This window comes from Rhopilema esculentum, chromosome 10 (genome assembly GCF_057945365.1).
Source record: "Rhopilema esculentum isolate cy_ngs chromosome 10, ASM5794536v1, whole genome shotgun sequence".
NCBI lineage: Eukaryota > Metazoa > Cnidaria > Scyphozoa > Rhizostomeae > Rhizostomatidae > Rhopilema > Rhopilema esculentum.
In genome coordinates, this window is record NC_142824.1 from 6,792,930 (window position 1) to 6,819,603 (window position 26,674).

The window sequence follows — 26,674 nt, forward strand, 5'->3', positions numbered from 1 at the left end:
TTCAGAATTTGCACTTTTCGGTTAGCCAATATATTTTATCAATCAAACAGAATCCTTTTACTTACAGAATAGCGACTTGATTTCATAACCTATAGCGTATCAATAGAGTTTTAAAGTGATGACGTCACAAAAAATAATTTTAGAATTTTTTACTTTGGATCCCATAGCCTTGAAGAGCATCAAAAAATACATCTAAATATGCAAAATCAGTCAAATGTGTTACGAATTGGCTGAGATATGGCCACGTCTGTACTGGCTCTTTCCCCATCAACCTCTGTATTGTGGTCCCTGTTCATAACTTTACGAACAGAGCCAAAATAACAGTAATTCGTTGGTAAACTTTAAATCTTTCACTGGCAAAAGCTCGACCGATCTGAGACATATTTGATTACTTTTGCATATTTGGAAGTATTTCATGATGATATTTTATGTTATATGGTTAGAATTCATGAATTCTAAAAATAGGTTTTCGGTGACGTCACACTTTAGAACTCTACTTGCGAGGTGAATAAGCAACGGCAGTTTTAGATATTTTACAAAATTGAATATATTGATAAACTCATCAGGTTCAATTTCAAGACTAGGACAACTTTTCTGGTCTACAAGGGTTCTGTAAATTACCAAGACCAATACATCAAAGATTGATACACATAGTCAAATCTTTAACATCAGCTCAGTTCATTGATTCCAAGAGTATTGCTGCACTTAGCAAATGAAATGTATGAATTCAAAAGAAATAATTGAAAAGTGGAAATTACGAGAAAAAATGGGGTATATTTACGGCCTAATTTAGAGGAACAGCAAATTACTTTTCTTGTTCATTGATTCTCACTATTCTTTTGAAAGAAATGAGTACAAAACCTTTATTTTTGCGACGTCTAGGTTTGGCGTCATGAAACTTGCGAGATTACGCTGGAGCCTAACTCTATAAATGTCACTGAAATCAGCGAACGATGCAGACACGGGCCTAATGCATTTCACATTGACACAATACGTGGACTTGTGTTTCTCAAAATACGTGGATTCATCCCTGCGCTGCTGTTTGAATCCGTTTCTGGAACTCTTCAGATTCTAATTGTTCAAGGGTAAGCAATGATAAACCGAGCTGATCGTCCTGTGAAAAAAACATCTTAATGAATTAATTTGCATTAATCTATTAGTTTAATAATGTATCTAAAATTAATAAATAAGTTATATATTTGTCTTAGCAAAAATTAAAGTTGCAGAAATACCACAAAGTCTAGAAATTATTAACCTTATGAAAAATAGCATACCAATCTCCAATGGCAAGCAAGAATTCCAAGAATGCAATTTATCAATTTCAAGGTTGTGGTTTATTCAATTTCAAGGTTGTGGTTTTCTCATTTCTTAGGGTGTGTTTTTTTCAATTTTAAGGGTGTGTTTTGCATGAGCACGTTAGTTGCGCACTAATTTTCTCTTTAATTTTAAGTCCAAAATATGTATAAAGTGGGAAAATATTTAGAAACAAAAAAATTTGCTCCTAAGAAACTTGTACTTTAGTTTGACAGATACTATGTTGGATTTTAGAAGATTTCTAGAGCTATTAACGTTTATAACTGTTGAAAGGTTTATAAACGTTTATAACGTTTATAACGAATAATTTTTCTACTTACCCTGTTGAAAGGTTGGGCCATTTGTCGTAAAAACCGTTTTGCTACCTAAAAATCAAGTACCAAAATCTTGCCAATGAAACAATGAACATAAAAATGGGACAAAAAGTTATTCGAGAAACCATTATCTCTGCAAATGGGGCGTTTGACCCTATATAAGACAGAAATATTCAAATTAATCAGGTTCAAAATGCAAATAGAATAAAAAAATCATTCAAAATTTGCACATATAAGACCAAAATTCTCACAAAGATCGACATCAAGCTCTTTGGCAGCAAAGAAGGTGGGAATTCCAATATATTGGAGTGCTACTTTGATTTGAAAGAAGCAGTTTGGGTTTAAAGCGTTTGAAGGTAAATTTCAGGACATTATATAAAACGTATTTACCTGGACACCCTCATCAGTTGTCAAATTACAGTTGGCATCTTTGAGATGCTCCTAAATAAAGGCAAAATTAAGTAAAAATCGAAGCTCAGGTCATTTGCAATAAAAAATATTTCTAAATGTTTTAAAGCGTTAGGCAAAATATCAACAATACAGTCCGATAACTGTAGAAATCATTTAAAAAGTTAGATTTTTAACAGCATCTCTCTTATGCTTTTAATGTGATTTTTAGATTGATGCACTGTTTGTTTCTCCGTACATTGGTAACAACCCTGGGCAAGAAAGCTCTATAATAGTGGGTCGTTAGGCACAGAAAATGTTTCGATTCAGCAGTGTGCTATTTCTCTTGCGGAAAGAGAAACAAAAACACGAAGCTAAAAATCAAGCGCGTAAAATTCAGTTAAAAAAATATGCATCAATTGTTTTTAATTGAAACTCAAATGAAACTATTGTGCTCATTTCTAATCTTGTTTTGATCAATATGAACTGCAATAGAAAATAGGTAACTTTTAACCTCTGGGACTATCTAAGTGAAATATTAGTTCTGTAGGCAGACATAAAGATCATACAAATATATCACCACTGTATCTTTAAGGAAGTGAATATAGTACCAAAAAGCCAGATTGATTCGCGAATTTTAAATGGGTTACCTGAATCCACTTTGGCAACTTTCCCTTTTTATCAGCTTTTGAAAATCGCTGCAAAGTTTCATAATCGCATTTATTTATTTAATCGTCAGTTAACTATAATCACTAAATAACACATATCATGATTTCCGGTTTTCTTCGAATGTTTATGAAATATAAATAAGAACAATAAGAATCTACAATCTTCTTATAGCTTTTGCATATCAGTTTTAAACATAAAGCATTTCAATCCATTCAAACTACTTTCCAGTGAATTTTGTGTCTCTCATATAGATTCACTTATACACAATGAATTTGAGTCTCAAAGTTATACTGAAAAGTCTTATAATATCATGTAGTTATACATAACCAAACCTCTGCTTCCTTTTCTCAGCTATAGATGACAAATCCTTATATTTAACTTCGTAGTAAAAGACAGAATATTTTAAGTATTAAGCATTATTTTTAGAAAACAGTTTATCAATTTCTGAAAGTGAAAGTTTTCTCGAGTTTATCCTTCCTGCAACCCCAGCATGTCAAAAAACGTACATAGATTTAAATTTAACTTTGATTTTTTTGCAAGTGTACTGGCAATTTTAACCTTCAAGATATTCGCTTCAAGATAATACCATTCAAATGACAACTAAATCACTATCCAACTTACTTTATCAGCAAAAACCATAACGCCATAATCTGTTTTACCTCTGATGGCACGTCCAACACACTAGAATAATACAATTTTGAATAATAATCAATTTGATTATGGGGACAATTGAATGATCAATAAATTTCTAGAATTCCGCCAATACACTTTAGTAATCTAACAGATAAAAAATTACATTCAATTTTGCGAAATAAGCCTTCTAAAAGATGTGGAAATGTGAAATATATTTCTCGAAAAGCAATAGTTACAGGCTTTTGTTTCAAAGTTGCTATATTGAAATGATTTCAATATATTTAGAAAAGCAAGTATGCAATGTCAAGATATTGTCAAACGGTGGCGGACGTTGAAAGAAGTGACAAAAGCATTAGAGCATGCAAGTTTCTACATGAAAGTATCTAGGAAAACCTGAGCCAAGAATCTGCAAGAATTACCTGAGCTGCGTGCCTCATGGCGTCGAATGTTAGAAAATCATTTTCTCTAATGTTAAATTGATCTCTCAAATATTCCAGTCGGGCCTAGGAGCAATAAAAAACAGAATTCTGAAATCAATTTAGAAAAATAATTTTAAAATTAGAAAATCTAGAAATCTATTATAAGATTAAGCTAAAGAAGTATACGCATCTTAATATGATACATGCAATAATACTTCAGACACAAAAATTTATTTCCGGTGGTTCGAAACACATCAATTAGGTTATAATATTACTAATGCAAAACCTTTTATAAAACCTTTTATACCTTTAAAATCCGGCTTTGCGTATATACATATGGAATGCCAAACATAATGACAGCTCTTCCATAATGGTGATCTGAAATGACAATCGTAAAGCTTGGTTAAGGGGTGGATTTTTCCTAAAAAATTCCTTAATGAAGACGAAATCAGTCTGATCAATTCGAGAAACTGATTCTTATGTTATCTCACGTAAAATGGAAAATTTTTTGTCTATAAGTTTCTAGCCCAATTGCGGTTTCACAATGAATTCATTTCAATGAATCATAAAATGTACAGCATAGGTTGATTTCAAATGGTAATTAGATTTTCAGGTGAATCTTCAAGTTTAATTTAGTATAGCTGCCCTGTCAGCAAGAAGGGCTGATTGCCATGTTTCATGGAAAATAATTACAATCCAAAATAATAAAAAATAAAAACTAGAATAAAAAAATTAAAAAATTAAAAAAATTTAAAAAAAGTAAAAGAATAAAAAAAAATATGAAAAAACTAGAAAAAAATTTAAAAGAAAAAATGAAAAAAATTGAAAAAAATAAAATAAAAATGAAAAAAAGATAAATTAAAAAAGTTAAAAAAATATACAAGAAATAAAAAAAAATGAAAAAAATTGAAAAATATACAAAATAGAAAAAAATTATTAAAAAGTGAAAAAAATGAAAAAAAGAAGTTAAATTAAAAAATATGAAAAAAATCTAGAAAAAAAATTTAAAAGAAAAAAAATGGAAAAAAAGTGGAAAAAAAATAAAAAATAAAATAAAAAAATAATAAAAAATGAAAAAAAAAATAAAAAAAGGTTAAAAAATAGAAAAATATTATACAAAAAAATAAGAAAAAAGAAAAAAATGAAAAAAAATAGAAAAAAATTTAAAAGAAAAAAAATGAAAAAAAATTGAAAAAATAAAATAAAAATTGAAATAAAAAAAAGAAATGATAAAAAATGAAGAAAATAAAAAAGATAAAATTTAGAAAAAAAATTATTAAAAAGTGAAAAAAAAATGAAAAAATGAAGGTAAATTAAAAAAAATGAAAAAAAACTAGAAAAAAATTTAAAAGAAAAAAAATGTACAAAAATTGAAAAAAATAAAAAAATAAAATAAAAAATGAAAAAAATAGAAAAGTTAAAAAATTAAAAAAATGCTAAAAATAAAATAAAAATTAAAATAAAAAAAAGAAATGATAAAAAATGAAGAAAATAAAAAAGATAAAATTTAGAAAAAAAATTATAAAAAAGTGAAAAAAAATGAAAAAATGAAGGTAAATTAAAAAAAATGAAAAAAAACTAGAAAAAAATTTAAAAGAAAAAAAATGTACAAAAATTGAAAAAAATAAAAAAATCAAATAAAAAATGAAAAAAATAGAAAAGTTAAAAAATTAAAAAAATGCTAAAAATAAAAAAAAAATTAAACAACTTATATAAAAATTATAAACTTCAACGAAGTAAGAGGTTGTTCCAGGAGAGCAATAACACTACCCCTTATACTAGAAAAAAGGCTTTTATACCGACTTGCTTCATGGCAGGAAAATGTAATTTTAAACTTTTCTTTCATCAAGAGAATTTCAACGAAAAAAAACTTATGAATACTGAATGGAAATATCAAAAAGGGATTTGATAAATCAATTCATCGATCATCAATACATCACATTAGCTGTTTTCTTAATTTCCCATTTCATAGCTATTAGTAATATTAAAGATTGAAGACAAGTCTTTAAGCTTTTGGAATGCTTACAGCAATGTAACAACGCTGTTTCCCAGAACCCAACAACTGTAATCACAATCTTTTTGTCTTTTGAAGGGGGTTTTCTCTTTCAAGAAAAGTCAAACATTGCTTCTCTTAAATACAGTTGAAGCGAGCTTGAAATTAAATAGCTTACCAAAATCAATTCCTTCAGAAACCTTTCCTCTTGCGATAGATAACAAAATTGCACCTCTCCCATTTTCACATGCCTATAAAAACAATTAATTTTCTTAACTTGATCTTCTATTTGAAAATTGCACATGTGTAATACAGCGGCCACGGCACATTGCATCGTTGCCTCTACCCATCATCTCAGAAGGGGATTTGAAACAATTTACATTAATTACACAACAAATTTAAAAGCCTTATTGAAAAGAGAAACGATGCAAGGTTGTGATCTAAAGAAAAGATGATCTGAGGTGCAAAAGGACTGCAAAAGGACGAGAAAGTGATTGAAGCCAAAGGCAAGTGGGCAGGACATGTAGCACGAATGAAGAACCACGAATGAGCTAAGAAAACAACAGAATGGACTCCGTGGGACAGGAAGAGAGGAAAGGGAAGACCAAAGAGAAGATGGAGAGATGAGATCGAGCAGAAGGCAGGCAGCACGTGGACCGAGAGTGCCCAAAACCGTGATGAGTGGAGAAAGATGTGGAGGCCATCCGCCAGCAGTGGTGTGACAGGCTAATGATGGTGATGATGATAGCATACAATTAGTGTTAGTTTTGTTATAGCCTCGTAATCAAGTACTCACCTTTTGATAATTATATAAAGCTAAACTCGTTTCAGCGCCGTCTTGTGTCTCAATGAACAAAAGCTTGTTCTTCTGTATGCTTGCAATGATACCCTGTAGATATAGTTGTGATTTATAAGATCAAAAACAAATCAAGCCTGTTTTATTTGTTTCCTAAAAAACTAAAATAAAGATAAACTTTAATAGAAAATAATCCAAAAATCTCTAGAGGTATGAAAAGCATGAAGAACCAAGACGGACATTAACTTGCAGATGCAGATTAAAAGTGGCATATGAGGGGGGGGGGGTTAAGATGAGTATGACTGACATGGTCGTTTGACCAATCCGCGACAAGTAAATTATCACACGTGTAAAAAGTACAAGAGAAAAACGAGCTCATCTAGATAAATTTTAGCTTGTTTGTTGTGATATAAACTCCAGAAAACTAAATTGTCGTGGGTACTTTGTGACAACAGCAGACAGCCAGATATATTCGTATGAGACTTGAGTGTTCATTTACCTGGTCATTCCAAATAGAAACAACTGTTTCCTAAAAACGTAAATAAGAATACGTAACAAGTTATTAGATAAAATAATACGTAAAACTGTTATGCTGTTTTACGTATGTAAGTATGTAATGCAATGTAATGTTGTATGTACGTTACACGCAGAAATATTCAAATCCACCCAAAAAGCCCAATGCTAGAAAACTAAACAGTGGCATACGCTGCTAAGAAAGAGAACAGCTATTTATGTTGCCAAGAGAAGTCTTATACTGAGAAAATTATCGACAAGTCAAAAATAAAAGATGACATAAACCTTTCAATACAGTTCTCCGGAGATACAATGTTTTTAATTATCATTCGTGAAATGCACAATTGCATTTCTACAAACTATGAACCGGTAAAATAGTAGAGGCACCAGCAACCAGGCTTTAGCGTCATCACACGACAACGTGATCGAAAATTAATAAAAGAATTGCGTTCAACAAGCAACAATTTTATATTGTCTTCATTTAAAATGTGTTTGCATCAATTCACATACCATATAGAGGTAACTGACAAAGAAGCACACAATGCCATCAGGAACTGAAGCAGAAAGCTCCACCAATAAATTTCCATAGTTACGGATAACGGCTGAAACAAAAATGGTATACTATGCAAAAGAAGTTATCAAAAAATCAAATATCTAATATCTTCGTTAAAGAATCTTTGTTGAAGAAGCTTCTTGTTGAAGAAATGAGTCACCTAAAGATATGAGGGAGAAGTTGTATTTGACAATGGTTTAGGATACGTATTATTTTTAACCTTTTGTTTGTTTACATCAAACCAGTTTTGGGCTTTTGATCCTTACCATAATATGAATAAGTTTTAGCAATGTTTCAGGCATGTATTCAGGGACTCGTGATATTGATTCAAGCGCCAAGCGTTTCTTCGAGGACTTGTAGTTGTAGCACTGCATAAATATTGGACGTGTTTTTCTAAAATAGTATTTGAGCACGTATCGAACAAGTTAAAATTTAGACTAAGACGGCCTAGTATTTTCAGCTGTGCTATTATGCTACAAGGTCATACAAAAAATAAGCTGATACTATTTTGCATATCTGTTATATGTAATTTCGTTAAGTTTTTTGAGTAGCATCATATTTGAGTAGCTAATTCAAAAAAACAGTGACTAGATGGGACATAAACAAGCCCATAAAATATGTAGTACATTCAAATAAGCAGATCTACCCCTTTACAAGTCTCGATCTAACATCTAGAATATCTAAAAGCCTTTAGAATTTGCTTTTACTGGGCCACTCCATGATAGGGTTAGTCATGATAGCGGGTCAGATATCCACGTGACCACTCTAATCACCCGAACGATCTTCTTTAGCGAAATTCGTAACCGTGGTAATACTATACGAAAAATATCCGCTAACCGTATTTAAAATTAGGCCAAATCCACGTAACTGCGAAACTATAATAAACCCAAGTTAAGTCAGTGTTGAAATGTTCCAGCCCAAAACAAGGCTTCTTTAACAATAGATTTACTCCTTTATGCGATTTCAGTTTAAAAACACAACGCCGAGTCAAGGTAGTTAAATGATGTAAGAAGTGTATATTGTGCTTACTCATGGTATATAAAATACTAAATACTTTTTTGGAATATTTATTTAAATACCTTTTGAAATATCGATAGACCACAAAGCTTCAAGATGCATCTTCAAGAAATACCAATACTAAATACTATAAGAATATTAGCCGATACAAAACCCACCTATATCATCTCTTGTTTCAAACTTGGAACTGATTGCAACCTGATCGTTGCCTTTGCTGACAATCTGAAATAAAATTTGAGATCATAACGAAAAAGTTGAACTTAGATATAATTATATTAGAAAATGTTTTCACTAGAAATTACGCGATAACGACCTGGATGGGGAGAAATTTGAGACCGATCTTTGGGATGTTGAGAAGAACCACAATCCTTTTGAGGTATTCGTAATCGCTAGCGTTGATGGCTGAGCTTTGAGTTCGTTACGTCAATAAAAGGTGATGGAAATTATCCGAATGCTGTGAACACTGTGACAGTAAAAAACCAGTGTACTGGCATGCCATCAACAGGATTTTTTCTGGGAGTGTCTATGGCGTTGAGGTTTGTTCCTGGGGGTGTGCATGACCTTGGTTACCACGAAATGCATCAACAAATTTCATTTGCGGTTGTGAATGATTTGGTTCCTGACAAAATTAATCTGCTCAAGTTATTATGGCGAGTTAAAATTAGGAGCAGTATGAGATTTCACTGCTAATACCCCTTACATTCCTAAAGAAAATTTCAGCGGTGCATAAAAATGGTTAACAAAATCTGAAGTATGGAGTATAAAGATCTTGAAGTAAAAGAGAATTTGAAGTATAAAGATCTGATACGTTTCTATCATTCTGAAATTGTCAGTTTATTCAAAAGGTTCCTAGGCAATTGACAATTTTTGGCAACTTGGCAAGGAATTCTTCGAACGTCTCGAATCTTGCATTATACACCAGCATTGATTAGCAGCTTGGTTTTATATTGAAAATTTTTTTTTACAATATTGCTACATCTTGATCAAGTATCAATTAATTCTTAGTCAGACAATCCTGTAAACACGATGTCCAGTGCAGATAACGCATAAACAATCGCTTACAATGTTTATATTCTTATGGTTAGGCTATTTAGACTATCAACAAACAATTGCAAGGTTACCATTGGGCAGATGCAAGATCTTGCCAGCGTCATCGTAAATGTGGCCATATTGACTGGCCTGAAATCGAGTATCTTTGGATACATGTCAATTGGCGACAATGTCTAGCAATGAAGGAAATAACAACTTTTGTAAATGCATATATATGTACAGTAAAAGTCTCCAATTTTTCATGAGATTTATAACACCTCCCATTAAGGCAAAGCAATCTGAATCAGGCAATAATGTTGAAATATATGAAGAAACGCCCTCTCTTTAATCTTTAAACCCTCCTGCCTACCATCTTTAATCGCTTTAATCGCATAAAGCCCAAGAAAAGCATTATAAATTTACGCTACGGGAGTTTTCGAATGAATGTGTTACATACGATTTGTTACTAAAGTTGCAGTTTTGTTAGGCAGCAAGGTCCGACTTCGCTGGGCATAAATGAATCAAATGATATCCAATGATAAGAGTGGTTTGGGTGACAACCAAAGAATAATGTCCTGAAAAAAGTAAATGCCAGCAAACAGACGATTAAGAGGATAATGAATTCACGTGATTATCGATTGATTTTAGTATTCTACCAATGTGCTTCGAGCAAAACCTTTAACTAATAATGAAACTGCGTTCTCAAGCTATGGTATTTCGATACATCCTTTCCCTTAAGTACTTTCCTTTATTAGGGTTTAACGTATGGGATACGTAATAAGACTGAAGTAAAACAAGGTAACCTACTCCAGACGTAATAACAACAGATTGAAATCTGTTAAAAACAGGGCGCACGGCAATCGATGCATCCATACAACTGAAAATTTAAAACAAAGGTTAAGGTTTTGAACAATTCATTTGGTACATAATGTGTGCGATAATAATGATTATCTGGTTACAAATTCAGTCCAGTAGATTCTCAATGTTTGCCATCATTGTGAGAAAATTGCCTGTTGCATATATTGAGTCAGTAGAATAATAAGGTTCGTTACATGGCACGTATTTAGTTATGAGATCAATAGCGAATCAGCTGAAGCGCTGAAGCGAACAATAACAAGTTTCAAAGTCGATGTGACGTCTTAATCGTCTTTCAAATACAAAAATGTCCAAGACGGTACCAAATTAGATGTGAGAAATGACAAAAATGAGTGAATACAGAAACGAGCAAACGCAGAATCTCCAAAAAAGCTAAAGGTAGAAATTATTATATTTCCGCATGTGGCAATAAAAGGTTGCGGGAATACTTAATAAAATGTTTCAATAAAGGCCTGAGCTGTCAGGGACGTAAGAAAAAACAGAGGCGGTTTCGATAGCGTAAGCATGGAATCCATAAGGCGGCGTTGTCCAACTACACTAAAAGGCAGTCCGCTTGTAGTTCCAAAAGACAGGTGAAAATATTTAGGGCGTTGGCTTCCTAACGCTGTTGAAAAACCATGACAATATTCAGTGGCGAAGACTTAAAAAATGTACTTTCCAGGTACAAATCTACAACGTAAAAATGTTGGCATATCATGTATGGTGATTATTTCTGTTTTGTTTTCAGCTCTGTTTGCTACCGTACAAACTTGAATTAGAAAAGGTTATACGATCTGCGGGCTTAATTCGACTGCAATCTCCAAAAAGATGCAGTCTTTATGGCAGAAAAATTTCTATTCTACATACCTGAAATGCAATACTGGATTAGGTATTGTTGGGGTTTGATCTTCAAAAGGCTCAATCAGTATGATGAATCCTGGAAAAATGAGCAAGTCGGTGGTAAGGGAGAGATCATTAATGGAAAATTATATTTACATAGATTTGTTTGGAACCTTTGTAATTAGAAATTGCCTATGAAAAAAGTTAGGAATCAAGTAGGAACCCAAGCTTGCTAGCCAATGCTATAACTTTTTCCATTTATAAAAGAAAGTAAGAACCAAATCATGATATTTTATCATAGGTGGAATAAAATGGCAAGTTTTCTGTGCTATTAAAAAGAAACTGTTGAAGGTATGACAGCAAATAAGTCAAGAAACATGTAGAAAGAAAGAGGAAGAAGTATCAATTGAATGGAACGGCTTGGCTATGCAACTTACGTATGAAATAGAGTAAAACCTGGTAGAGAGCAAATAGGTTGAGGTAGACTGTTTGCAAAAAATCATCAGCACCCACCTTTGGAATATGTACTGACTAGTGTAGCAAAATTTGCTAACAGAGTCAAAGGCCCAAAGTCAGCAATATTAGGTAGCTCCAGTGTGTGAAGTAATGAACGCAATCTTTCAGCACAAAACCTAGAAATCAGAAGAGATCACGGACATTGTTACAATCAACTTTAGACATATTTGTAAAAGCTTAGATTATGTTACCCAGATTAGAACATAAATTGATATGTGTTTACTACCTATTGGAAAGCGGTAATAACAGATGTAAATATAAACATAATCAATCAGTGAATGTGATACTACGTCAATGATTGTAAGAAGAGGAAACATTTCACAAGCCTGCTTCAAACTTTTCAATCCACTCACTTTATGCTGCATAATGAGGAAAGGCATCAAATAAGAAAAAAGGACGTTGTGATTAAGATAAAAGTTTAAAGATACTTCTTATCAATACCTGCCACTTACCTTAGTGGTTTTCGATCAATGCAAACTTGTTGAAAAATATGTTGTAGAAACGATGGCGGAGTCTCTGAAACTACATGCTGCACCCTGAGCCTCACCTACAAATTTCGGAAGAAAGAAATATTCAGGGTAACATTTATAATAACAACACGATGACAATGATACGTTTTATGATCGACGATGATTGACGATGATTGATGATGATTGATGATGATTGATTGATGATTTGGCAAACACTGATGAGGATGTGGCTACCCTTTAATTAGGTACAAATCATAGCCCTGTTCAATTGCTTCTATCCAGTATACCCATATAGGATTGCTGCTTCAGAGTCAACAGCCATTTCGGTACAAAAGGAGTCAGTCAAAAATGATAGCAAATAGTTATTAAAAGGAATAAAATTAACCTTTCCTAGCTAGCCAATGTTGAAATTTTGCTGTTGATTACAATCATACTTTATTAGGATGAAGGTTATAAAATTTTGATCCGTAGAAAAACATTTAGCCCTTGAACATCCCAAGAAAACTATCAATCATTTATGCCTCGACAAAGAGACCAAATATTTGGTCGAGACAAATGCTTTGAACCTCTAAACACTTGTAGAAAATATATTGACCTATAGACCAAAACTTTACCTTTAAATACTCCAAAAATCTTCGCATAAATGCAACGAAATGCTCAGCTTGGCGAATATTTCCAGGTACGGCTTCTGCACAAAGATATAGACAAGAACATTTAAATGAGTTACTTTAACAGCAAATGGAATAAAAATAGACGATCGTTTCAAAATTATTTTCCTAACAAAAACATGCAACTATTAATCAAAGGGCATTTTGTCTGTGAAATGCAAAGTATCTAGACAGGCCTACCTTGTAGAATTTCATCTGGTAAAACTGGAAAAAAGTAAACATTAATAAATAAGATTGCATTCTTGTTGATGAATGTGACACGAGTGGACAAATTATAAACTACTGTTTAAAATAGCATTATTTTACATCTGAAGTCTGGGCAGGTGCTAAATAAAGAAGTACAAGGTAGGTATTGGCAGAACCCAGGTAGGTATCAAATATCAGGAATAACAAGGACAGAGAAAGAAAAAATGGAAGTGGAATTTTACAGAGAGAATAAGGGATAGCATCTAGTTAAATTAGTTTACAAAATAGAAATACAGCATCATCAAGCGTTCTTATAAATAAAGAGACAGACATGGCTTTGTAAGGAAAAATTTTGCAAAAATTATTGTGATGTTTTTATTGTACTATATTAGGCTGCGTTGTATTGTATTGTAATATTGAATAATCTATCAACTTAAATGTGGGATAAAAAAATTGGAAAAAAAATTGTGTTTGTTTTGGCCATAGATTATGAAGAAAATATATTTTTTGATTTTGAGTTCTGATTTACTGCTCTGTGTTTGGAAATCTTGACAAATCTGAATTGAATATCAAGCCTTAACTCGAAATCCCTGTCTAACGTCAACAAATAATTACAAATACACATAAAATGCTGGCTAAAGCAAATACGAAACTAAGCATATCTATTGAGTAAGGTAGTCCATATATTTAATAACTGTTTACAATTAACAAGCCCATGAAAGTGCGTAATACTGACAACAGAATACCTGGATTTGACAAATACATATCTGTTTCCCTCGCCACGTTTGCATCTCTTAGACCTATTAACATAAATTCAAATTTAAAACGTCGCAAATCAGTCACAGATGATAAACACTATCATTACATCAAATCATTGCAGACAATATGATTGCAAATATGGTCTCGGTGTTCAATTAAATTGGCAATCTCAAAGCCATTCATCCGCTCAATTTTCTGTTTGAAAGGTAAAGTTTTCATTGAAATGTCTAATCTCATGTCGGAAACAAACACGCTATTTCCGTTAACTATTTTCGGGATTTTCAAAGATCCCCCCCCCGCTTCTTATTGTAGCCCCCATTTAATTGTTGTGCACGTCTGTCTTGTAGGTAGCTTCACCGAACTGAATAGCTATTTGCTTTGCGAGACAGAGGGGGAGGGAGCCAACATTTTCACAAACGTTCTGGACTTTCAGCCCTCTCCCTCTGTTTGTTACCCCCACACCGTTTATTACTTTTGGATTTGAGCATGAACCAACCACCCCCCAATCCCCCCCCCCCGCGTATATTTCATTCCTTCCCAGCTTATTCCCGACATCAGAGTATATGAAATGATAAAGAGAGTGCATCGAATACTTACCCTGAACCAGTCTCTCGTATTCTCCTTTAAGTCTTTGTTTATCATTCTCCTTCAGCCTAAAATTGATTGAAAAGAGATTATAGAATCTACAAGTCAGTTTTTCCATCGCAGTTATCAGCGTTTCTTTAAAAAAGATCAGAAAAACGAACTCAAGGCTTTATTGATGTAGGCTATGCACATGAAAACGTGCAAAAATAAGTAACAGAAGATTTCATATTACTTGAATGTACGAGCACTCATCGAGCAGCGAAATGTACGGTCCTATATAAGCAATGTCACTCTGCTCGTGCTTCAGTTCCACAAACTTTGATCAGAAGCAGCGAGACAAATTTTGAAAGGTAACATTTCGTCTTAGGCTATAGAAGTCGTTATATTGTTAAGTGCTCGAACAAATATACAATACAACACAAATACAACATACAACAATATACAAAGAAAATATGGTTGAAGTAAAAAGTTGAAATGAAACAAGGGAACAATTTGGCTCAGGGTGGGATTGCAAAATGAGTTTATGAAATGAGCCTTTTACTAAACCAACGAGGACGTACATTTAAGACGAACAGCAAGCATATCAACCTTGATTAACAAAGAAAAATCAATAACCAAGAAACACGGTAAACTTTAAAGGTCGTGGTCGACAATTTTTCAAAATTATCTAGGCGAAGTGGATACGAAGTCAAGAGCAGCACTTGTTTAATCAATCTACTAGCAAAATAAAAGCCAATCAAATCTTTGTTTCTAGTACGCAGATTGCACTCACTCTTGTATTGTTGAAGACAAAGATTCAATATTAGCATGACATCGATCCAAAGTTCTTCTGTTTATATTGACACTCATCGATTCTATGCACACATTGTCTAGAGTTTAAAGAGAAAGTCGTCGCAATTACAGCTGACGTTAGGCTTGATACACCTGCAAATTACTTCAATATCATATTTGTACAATAATACAAATTTGGATTTGAAATAATACACAACACGGTATCAGAAAGAGAATATTGTCATGCCAGTTGTTTTTAGGTAATACTCAATTAATACCGATGAAAATATAGAAGATGTCGTCATAGCTGTGGAAAATTGCCACAACACCTTGTGCCTAGCCCTAGAATTTATTAAATTTTCAATTTGGTTAAAAATGGTACTTTCTTAAACAAGGCATTCCAAGGATCGCAATGAAAAAACTAGAGGTGAAAATATTAAACAGTTCAATTTTGATAGCCATTTAAACATACCAAAAAACTGATCTCGGAAATCAGGCTTATGATCCTTACGTCCATCAACCCATCCCTTCAAATCCCATGATTTTTGTTAGGAACCAGAAGCCGTTAGAATCGTCTGTCTTACTTTTTCAAATATTTAAAATTTCTTTGTGCTCTATTGAATATTGACTTGTGAATAATATCATTTATTCACTCGGTCAATCAAACAACAAATGTATCAAATTTTACAGCACCATTTGCCACCAAATTCGGATTTATATGATACATATTGAAACCATAAAATCTTACAAACTTTTCCTCAAATTTTACCGGAAACTTTTCTGACTCAAGGTAATTTCCCAACGTGACGTCTGTTTTTTAAAAAAATTACTCATTCTCTTAACGATCCGCTGACAAAAACTGTAAAAAATGGGTAGCTAGGCACCCTAACATGAACAATTAGGGTAATGACATAATCATATGATGGGAATATTGAGCGAATACATTAGTAATCGAGCTTTGGAGGCTAATTCCAATAAACTACCAATAAACTAAAACAAGTGAGGGGGGAGGTGGCAACACACCTTGAACGAATTTCCAATAAATCTTGAATATTTCCGGCAAAAAGTGATCTTACAACTAAAAATTATCAGTATCAAAATCACAAGTCTAATATTGAGCTGAGAGTAACTGGCAAAGGTGCAATTAATTTGCGAGTTCAAGATTAAAGGGAAGGTTTTGAAAGCAGTGTTATCATTGCAAACAAGAAAGAAATACTGTTCAAAAAATTTTTAAATGACAAACCTGGCTCTTTCCTAAAAATACTACTTTTTTCATTACCGATTATATACTTGTACTGCAATGCCATGAAAACTGTGTCTTATAAGTGCTTGTTAGGACAAGTATATAAATTATTAAATAAAGTGAGGGAAGGTGGTCTGGGGAGACCTAGGCACGAGACAGAGCTTACAGTGGGTTGAGAAAGGTGGTCTAGGAAGAACTAGGCACCTGTAACACCCAATTCGATAGTCTGTTAAAGAAGTAAAACAAAACCGTTTTGAAAATATTTGAGACGGGCTGCAGCCAGCACTTTTGAGACCCCTGCTAAAATATATTTGCGAGAAAAGGTGTCATACCAATGTTGTGCGCTTCATCAAACACAACGACAGAATTTTTAGCCATTTCTTTGGAAACCAGGTCGGCTATTTTCGGATCAAGCAAATAATGGTAGCTGTAAACCACAATATTTGCATGAGTAATCTGAAAGTAGAACAGAGATAAAGCAAACAAAAATCTTAAAGGTCAAAAGAATTGCTCGCCATTGTTTATCCTGAAGAAGTAGACAGAGTCACGTCACAAGCTGTCAACATTATACACTCGTATCTTTCAAACCCAGTCCAAGACTCACTTGTCAATTAATAAAGAATCAAAGGATGAATCTATCAATATACCTCGAGTTTATCGAAGTTTTCTATTTTAAAATGAAAATTGAACACTTAACGAGTTAATAAATAGCTCTCATTAGATGAACTTGCGTTCCAAGCAACAGATAAAGAAACTCTTGACCCAGTAACTTTAGAAGCATGCCAGGGTAATGCAGAAAGATAATAATGGGCCTGGCAAAAAAAAATACACACACATACGATAAATTACATCTAATAATCTACACTGCAAATATTGTTTTGAAATTACCCAATGTATCATATATTTGCACGTATTGTTTTCCACATTTTATTCAATATTTATACTTACGGCGTAACGAGCTAAAAAATATGGGCACCAGTTGGCATCCTTGCCAAAAGTTTTCAAGTCATCCTACAAAAATAAGAAAATTCCTTACAATCAAACCAGTCCGATAAGAAGCCCGCCAGAAAAATTGGGAGTTCTTTTATCAACAGCTCATAAAGATTGATCCATAAAGATCAAAACACATGAATTCGGCAAATAACATCATAAAGCTGATATAAATTAGGATTTACCAAGTTGTAAACACCAGGTGGTATAGGCTCTTCTCTCCCTTCTGCGTCAAATGTCTACAAAAATTAGTATTCTTGTTGAGATGATGTGCCGTTAAATATTTGCAAAAACAGAGAAAAATAAGTGGATTAAAACCAACAACGGTGCTTGGTCAATTACATTTATCAATGTTGATAGCTAAAGAGTCTCAGTTGGTTCCAATAAGCGTTTAAGGAGCTTGCAATGTAAGACAAAATTGTGTGAAGGTAGTTTTGGTAATTGCAATAAAGGATTCTTCAATGTGAATCTAATGAAGGTATAGATGTTCAAACCAGCACTGTAAAGGAATATATACTTTTCCCTATTAGGAACACCTCTTGTTGGCCTTAATTGTAATGAACCAGTGACTCAGTCGACTAAACAACAAACATAGCTTTTATGCAAATTTTATAAACCTAGATTTGAACCCTTGAGAAATCCATAAGAAATCTAGATGCTACCTTTATGTACACATAGACTCTAAATCGTTACCATTTTATGCAGTAAAAGGCAAGCTTTTGAAAACGAGTGAAACCTTTCGATTTCGAATCTGCTTGGCTTGCTTAACAATTACGCTTATTGAATTAATAATATCCACATTTGTTAAACGAAAGCAAAGTATGTGGCTAAAATACCTCGTAGAATGAGCAAACAGGTACATTTTTGTCAGCTCTGTGACGAGCTCTGACATATGAAGCTGTTAAGCCATGACACATACTGTCTACTTTTTTCCCATCTCTTTCTGTTCCAATCTAAAATTATTCAAACAACGAAATGTATCGATAACTCTTTCGAAGGGGCATCGAGTCAGATAGAAATTAATTTATAGAGATACCAAAACCAGTCGAAAAAACCCTTGCAAGGGCTTTTAAGTGTAAATTGAGAAGCTCGTCTTACCTGTGGGTGTATACATAAATTCTTTCTTGAGCTCAATGCTAAACTTGTTATCTTGGGTCGTGTGCCATCTTCTTTCTCGTAATAATTTAACAGCTTTTTAAGCTCTTCTAAAACCTAAAGTCAAAGGAGAAAAATAAGTAATGTAAAACAAAGGCTGGCACAAAAGCTAGCCGTCTGAAACTACAAATATTTCTTAATACCTAAAACAAAACTTATTACCTAAATTTGTTCATATTACAGTGACTTATCTTCAAAGGCGGTTCGAGGGGAGAGGAAGTGGGGTTGGAAAATAATCGCCAATTTTGACAAGGCATGTTCTACCTAAATTTATATGAAAAGATGAAGACACATTTGATATGGAATGATTATAACCTTTTAGCATTTATTTATGAAGATTAAGGTGCAAAAATAAGGTGTTTCTCTGATATAGCATGGTCTCAAAATTTTGTGGTCATTTATTAAATGACCCACACCTCAGTACGTCTTTGCTGTGGCGGTCCAGAGAAAGGAATAGCAGATATTTATATGTGAGAAAAATAAGTTATTATTCTGATAACTAAAATAATAAAAGAAATCAGAAGCCTGCCTAGAAGATTGTAACAATAAATGTGCTGCTTAACTTTTTAAGACAATATCATGAGAGGCAAACTTGTTCTTTATGATGTTGATATAGCATGCTCACGACCCTGTGCACACAGGCAACCGCGGAAGTGCACTGTAAATAGCAACAACTTCTTACATAATATATCTTCCATAACGAATACCGTTTTAGGAAGAACAGGAAATAATTTTATTATAAATGGTATTGAGCTGGAATGGAGTATAGTCATCAAGTATCCAAATACCATGCAACAATGAGATTCTGGATTATTTTCCCCGATAGCCAACGATATTCTGACAATCCAGTGTGTTGATTATAACATGCAACCTCAATCTGGGTTGTATGCTATCAGGTATACTTGATGTCGCATTCCTGCAAACTTCAGAAGAATTGGCTTGTGGAATGTAGCTGTTGCGAGATTTCTTAAATAACCATACCTTTTCAATTTCAGGCACTGTTCTTGAGCAGTATATCAGCTTTGTTAAGTGATGTGGGTTGTTCTGAAAAGAAGATAATGACTCTAAATGATATGCAGCCTGTGTGCAAAAATACTGATACGAAACGGTGAAAGGGTCTCATATGAAACTGAACTTGGGGAATATCTTCCCAAATCAATAAACTGAGGGTGCAAAAATGAACAAGGGGGTAGGCTAGATTGAAAAACCAATCAAAAGCGTTTCGAGTACAAGCAATTAAAATTTCTATACAGTAAATGTTCTATTTTTTCACAGAAATCCATATTGTTATGTACTGCATTGCAAGCCTAAAGAAAATATGGTCAATTGATTGTAGGAAGGTGATCTATTTGACCCCCTTGACTTGGGAATGTGCAAGCTTACATCTATCGATGCAGACATTTATGAAGAAAGCACCCTTTTTACCAACAATAAAGTGATTCCTTAAAAGCACCTTTGTCAACCAGCTTTTATCATGAAAGGGAAGGAGTCGCGCCGTTGGGGATGGTACAGTGGGGAATAATTCGGGTGTAGGAGAGGGGTCAACGGCTCTCAAAAGAACTCAAGTGGATTGATAATGTTGCTGTTTGGGACCTATTGGAGTTTTATTGTTTTTTCTCATTAGCCCAGAGAGGTTGACTTGAACTGCATAAGTTTTACACTAACCACAGAGATCCACCCTGAAGATTGACCTTTAGAATTTTTTCATCTAAACACAATGAATACCAAAGGTCTTTGTGCACCACTCTAAATATTTGTAATATTTATACAGCACACTACATTCATGTTTCAATGTTTTTTAGATTACTTGCAATGGTTAAATTATGCTCAATCGATTCTTATCTATATTGATGGATTCAAGTTGACGTCATCAATTTTGTATCTCGCTAGCTACGGATCTTATTCAAAAATGGACTTCAGAATTGAAATCTTCATCTTTAAATTAGTTTATACTGAAAAATTCATGTTGTTTGGACCGTTCGGTCGCATGTTACTTTGTTTCGAATATTTAGATATTTCTTTAGAGTTGACCAGAACTTGCTGCTGCAGTGAAAAAATTTCACTACAGCAACAAATTCCATTGAAACCAATTTGAAATTTTTGGCACAGACTAATTTCAACATGAAGGTTCTAATTCTGTTATCCATTTTTGCCAAATGTGAAGGTACAAATTGCTCGAATCCGAGAATTGATGATGATAACCAACATTGCTCTTGGGAAAATGAGCTATCGTTTCTGTTACACTTCCCTGGTTGTATTAATTTGCGTGGTATTCAAAGGAGTTTTGGTGAAGTTGTGCATTCAAGAAATGGGCTTTAATGATTTCAATTTTGGTCAGAGAAAAGGAACATGAAAACAGATTGTCAATAGGTAATGGCCTTCATATTCACTGTTAAATATGTATTCAGCGATTCAATTTGGAAATTTATTTGCAATTTTCGCATAAATAACAGTGCTTAGTAGAGACACAACACAAGTGAATACCAAGTAAAAAAGCGATTATATTGAGTACTCGATAAAATTTGTATCAATTTTGCAAATCATCATGCACCGGAACACTTCCATGCATGCAGGCATTTAATAAATGTAAGCCTTTTGAGACTAGAGACTTATCAGAGCAGATTTCTGGACAATCTTCTATGTAAGTAGCTTTATGATTTTGACAATTAGTTATCATGGCTCAGGGCTGTCGTGGCGATCGAATTCTAAAACATAGGTATCCTGTCGCTGTGTACGAAGAATGCCGGTACTCTTTTGATGCTTTGTAGGTAGCTTCATAGCATCCGCTATACCCATGGGTAGTTCTACTTTATACTTGAGTTGCTTTTTGGAATGGAAACCGTTATAAAGTTTTCAATATTGATTGATGCAATTATCTTGGAACCTTTCACCTACAGCACCTGAGGGCAGAAACGCCGAGCCGCGAAATTTAGTTGTTTGTTGCGACAAAGATAGTTAATCTTTTCAGTCGCGAAGTGCACAGCTCTAAGCACGTTCAGGGCTGTCGTGGCGATCGAATTCTAAAAAAGGAATAGAGACTAATTTTCTAACAGCGCAAAATACAACTTAGAGTTGGTGCAGGACTATTGTTTTAGAAACCATAGTTGAAAGTGCTGACAAGTCCCAAATAGTTCACAACACGTGGAGGGGGGGTGGGGTGGCAATGATCCGTTTCCTCCCCAAGATGTTAACTGTTGGACTTTATCTTAAAGTTAAAATGGTACAAAGGAAACTTAATATAGAGTTTTCAATCATTTACGTGCATAAAGTTCTTGTTTGGCATTGATTTGAGGAAATCAAAACGAGTATATAATGTTTGAAGCCATGCCAAGAATTACAATTAACAATTTTACCTATCATTTTTGGCTTCTTTAACAAATTGCAGGAAGCAGTTCATGGAAAAAGCTTATTCCATCTGTCTTAACTTTATCTTTATTGAAAATGTTCAATTCTATGTACACTGGTATGCTTCATCTTAAGGCATAGAAGTGGCAGCACAGGGGGCTAAAGTTCCCAATATTACAAATCACTAATTATCATTGCCAGCCAATAATCTTTGATTCCCTGGCAATGTAGAGACTTCGAGGATTCTAAATTTACTTTTTTTCTTCCAATTTAGTAAAATAGGTAAGCAAAATATTCAACCACTGACAACCTAGGGCAATAAACTTCCCACAGAGACAATTTCCCCAAAAACATTATAGGAAGCAGGTAATTTTGTTTTAAATTTTCTTGCTCACAGCTTTGTAAATCAGCAGTAATCTAGGACCACCCAAGCTAAAGCTTAGCAAAAAATCAACCTGCAATTTTACATAGCTTCCATTGATAAAAAGTATCATTAACCACACATACTTACAGACAAATATGACACAATTAGGGATAACAAAGACAATGTTTTGCCAGTTCCAGATGGCATTTCTAACAGGCAATGGCCCTGGAAAGAAGGTAGATAAAGTAAAAGAATGAAAGAAAATGAACATAAATGAGGAAAACAATTTTCGGAAAACATAAATGAGTTCATCAAGCAAAACTAACTGGTGACTATTCTAATTTAAACCTAAGAATGCTAGCTACTATAATTTGTATTGATGATGAAGTTAAGTTTCAATTAGTACAACAAAATCAAAATAAATTGAAAGGCAATATGATTTACCTTTGCATCTAGTGTTTTCTTTAGCTCCAACATGTATGAATATTGCTCTGGGTAGATGTAGTCATAGGGAAAATACACCAATAGCCCATCAATATTCAATCTACAAATAAATGTGAAAAAAAAATTCTAATCAAAATGGCAAATTATGGGTGTCTTACTAAGACATGGAAACATTTTCAGCTTGATGTTATTATTTTTATAACATGTTGCATTTGTCTGGCACACCAAAAGGTGAAAAGAGATGAGTTCTGAGATGCAACTGCTTTAATAGAATTCAAAGCTCTGTAATGAAAATTACCGTTTACCAGTCTGTTATTAAATATGCTTGATGCCATATAAGCAGAGCTGTACACGCTTTTATGTATAGAACAAGATGATTCTAAAGCTAATATATGCCAGTGCAATTGAGAATATATGTCAATATCTCGCTTGAACATTCTTTTTGCCTTGTTCTAAAAAAGAGCTACTATCCCGGTGAAAAATCTTGCAGGATCCTATAAGATCCTGTCCTGTGGGATCCTAGAAGGATACTAGATTTTTAGGATCCTGGACAAGGTCCTTCCAAAAATCCTGCAAGATCTTGTGCGCATAGGATCTGATGCAAGATCCTATGTAAGGATCCTGTAGGACAAACACAACTTAAGATCTTACACAGTATCCTACTAAAATCTTACAGGATTCTAAAACAGGAATCTGAATAGCATCTTGAATCCTAAGGTTATAGAATCCTATACAAGATTCAACATAAGGATTCTTCTAGAACCCTGTAAGGTTTTTAGTAGGATCCTGTGTAAGATCTTAAGCTTTGTTTGTGCTAACAGTATCTTGAATCCTAAGCAGTGGTGTGGTGCTATCAAAAAAACAAGGGGGGCTCTTGCACAAAATGTTGCAAAAAACGATAGAAAAATTAGAAATTTGCCGAGAACAAGGGGAGTTCAGCCCCTAGCCCTACACCCCTGATCCTAAGTGTATATCAATCGATTTCGTGGACTATTGATGCAGCAAAGTGCAAGAAAAGCAAAACACATGCATCATATCAATCCATGTTGATTGTAAATACCACATCCTTTAGTTTAGCTGTATTAAATACATTTCAAAACTTTTTCTGATGTCATTTTCAAGTATTGGCTTAAAACATTTTACTACTTTTAAGCATACTCTTTTTAAGTTAGATTAATTCCATTTTAAAATGGAACTCATCACTTTATGTGGCCCCTTAAATGCTAGAATGTATTCAGCCCAGCAGGTAAATGAATGTTGTTTTTGGTTTTTTGGTACTGTGCTAGACCAGAGAGTATTTTTAATTAGACTCTGACCTAAGACATGGAGCTGCTAAAACATGTAAAGGCCAAAAGAAGTGAGCTCAACTTTTAACTTACGTTGACGAATTCCCCCGTAATTCGTACTATTAATTTTAGGATTCAAACGCTTTAAATGAGTAGATCCTGTGTGAACCTTGAAAATTTCACTCTAAAATTTCAAATTGCTCAAAAACTATTTCAAACCACCAACAGCCAATTTGCTACCAAGTTTAGAATTCTTGGCATAATTTTCAATGTTCCTAGTAGGCCTCTATTTTTACATCACAAAAGCTAAAATGTGCATTTTTTATAAGAAACTAAGCTAACTACAAGTTATAATTTTCTAAACCTTATTAATGAGTATACTATTGAAATTTTTTCTAATACCAAGAACTAAAAAGCTACTTTTTGGGAAAAACACAAACGTACCAGAATATCAAACGTAACAGACACCTAATCAGTTGCAAGGAGTTGCATTCTTTTTATAATCTATGAAAATTGAACCACAAATATGCTTCTTATTGACTAAAAGGATTAAATTTCGTTTGAAAACGGGTCTCAGAGTGGGTCAGTTTTAACCCGGGTATCTTTTAAACCACCTACGAGTTAATGGAAACCCCAAAACCCGGATAGTACCAAGAAAAATTTTGCAAATGTTCTTGAAACTTTAAAAACTCATCTAAAATATTCAAAACATGGATTTAGAAACCAGAAATAACCATGGAAATGTTCGTAAACATTTTTTTATCGTTATGAATAAATCTCAAAAATTTGAATGGGCTTCTGAAAGCCGCCACTACAGTTAGCGGCAAGAAAAATTTTGAAAGTATAACTTTCTAGGGATGTCCAGAAACTGCACTCAAAATATATACAACATATGTCACTTTAGGCCCAATGCAGATATAAGAATAAATTCATAAGCTTATTTTTTCATTATGTGTCATAGTTTTATCTGTTTTGCATTTGAAAAGATGGCAACATGAAGATGGTAAAGGTATTGCAAAATTTTAGGAGCACATCAATAAAACATGACCATAAGAATATCAACAGAAGAGCAATGATATTGGAAATACAAGATGAGGTATTTTTGTAAAGTTGAAGCATTATTTTTCAAAATCTGATCATTGAAATTCTCCATAGTATTTATGTCTCATTTCCAACCTCTGTGAGGTCAAGCAAATCAGTTGGTTGCTTACACTTACAGATGTTTGGTAACTAATTGTAGACTGCCAATGGATGCTGGGATCCCATCCCTAGCCTAGGTACCATAGTGTCAAGGGTTTTGAACAGGTTGCAAAGATGGCGTATTGGCACTGATAATCCCCCTTGAGAGCAATATCTAGCAAAGGCCCTGTTCATGAGACACAAGGCCATGAGACAGAGATCCCAAAGAAAGTCAGAAAAGCAACAAAATCAAAACTGCAGCTAAACTGAAATATTGGACTAGAGTAGTTGAAATTAAAGGAAAACAAATCTTGCTGAGTCATAAAAATTTTGTCAGCACCAAATTTTGATTATTACTTAAAATTTTGAAAAAGTATTTTTCGCAGGGATTGCATGCAATACTCAAGGGCAATTCACAATTGCATGCTTGTTGCTTTGGCCTTGTAAAAAAGACACAATGTAATGCTAACTCGACCACTACATGCAACAATGAGCACAAACCATCGTCATGTTTGGTTCTCTGTGCCAAAAAACAAAAGCCTTATGGGCACCAAAAAGGCGCACACTGTCAAAAATTGACCATGATAAAATTACATTAACCATGTCACAAATTAACCACGATTAAATATTCAACTGGTTTCTCTCCAAGCAGCCAAGGCTTAAAAACTTGAGTGTTGTGGAGTCATCTCTCTCGCACGACAGGTTCACTTTTTTAGGCCTAAAGATTTTATGAAAAGCGATTAGCGAGTTATTTTCTATACGTAACATCACAAGATTTTAGAAAAAAAAGAACATACTTCATTTTGCTTCACCCTCGGCAATTTCTTACTTTTTCAAATCAGCACAGTTCATGAAATCTTGACAAAGTTGTAGATGTTCAATGTGTTGTTGTGGTGGTGCACATGGTTATTTGTTACCTCCTTTTCATCCCAGTCTCATGGTGATCTTTTGTTCCCTTCGTACTTTGCAGCGCCCAGATTTTGCATACCATAGTAATCCTTTCAGGAGCATTTTCAAAAAGCAGGGGCCTCAACCTTACCTCACTGATTGTGCTTGGATACAGACATAAACTTACATAAGCATAACGCACAGTAGTATTCTTCACCTATGCTTTAGTTGGTAAATTTTACTGTTGCTGACTATGACTCTCCATCCCTACTACATGACTATGACATGCAATCCCAACCCCCTCCCCTCCCCAGTCTGGAAAGTAAAGCTACGTCAATTTTGAACTAAATTTTATCAGGAATCATTTCGTAGAGTTTTTGGGAGAGTGCGAGAGGTTTGCCTCTACTCAGGCGCATTTTGTTCGTCAAAAAACTCTCATCTTAAACCAAGGGTGTAATAATGATAAGGCTGTAGCTTTTGAAAGATATTTGTC

At 33.7% G+C, this 26,674-nt stretch overlaps 1 protein-coding gene across 1 annotated transcript; it reads right to left on the minus strand.

Annotated features, from left to right (window-relative positions):
- Window positions 1-26,446, minus strand: LOC135693777 (general transcription and DNA repair factor IIH helicase subunit XPD). The gene is made up of 31 exons (XM_065212353.2): window positions 26,091-26,446; window positions 22,829-22,928; window positions 22,532-22,609; window positions 19,657-19,719; window positions 18,619-18,732; window positions 18,357-18,473; window positions 17,706-17,759; window positions 17,479-17,541; window positions 16,863-16,986; window positions 15,289-15,385; window positions 14,529-14,584; window positions 13,919-13,972; window positions 13,167-13,190; window positions 12,933-13,006; window positions 12,301-12,395; window positions 11,846-11,964; window positions 11,360-11,429; window positions 10,445-10,514; window positions 9,730-9,831; window positions 8,767-8,830; window positions 7,549-7,640; window positions 7,025-7,054; window positions 6,526-6,618; window positions 5,908-5,980; window positions 4,044-4,114; window positions 3,737-3,820; window positions 3,306-3,365; window positions 2,666-2,713; window positions 2,019-2,069; window positions 1,635-1,679; window positions 1-1,114 (listed from the first exon to the last, which is right to left on the minus strand). Exons 1-31 carry the CDS (start codon window positions 26,093-26,095, stop codon window positions 1,025-1,027), a joined length of 2,280 nt encoding a protein of 759 aa, XP_065068425.2. The 5' UTR covers window positions 26,096-26,446; the 3' UTR covers window positions 1-1,024.
- Between the last annotated feature and the right edge of the window lie 228 nt (window positions 26,447-26,674).

Bases quoted from the DNA above. Each gene is read 5' to 3' on its own strand.
- LOC135693777 (XM_065212353.2), bottom strand. The intron at 17,760-18,356 runs GTATTTTAGCCA...TAATTTTTGTAG, and splicing joins CTGTTTGCTCATTCTACGAG to ACATTTGACGCAGAAGGGAG. The intron at 2,070-2,665 runs GTAACCCATTTA...GCCTTTATTTAG, and splicing joins AGTTGCCAAAGTGGATTCAG to GAGCATCTCAAAGATGCCAA.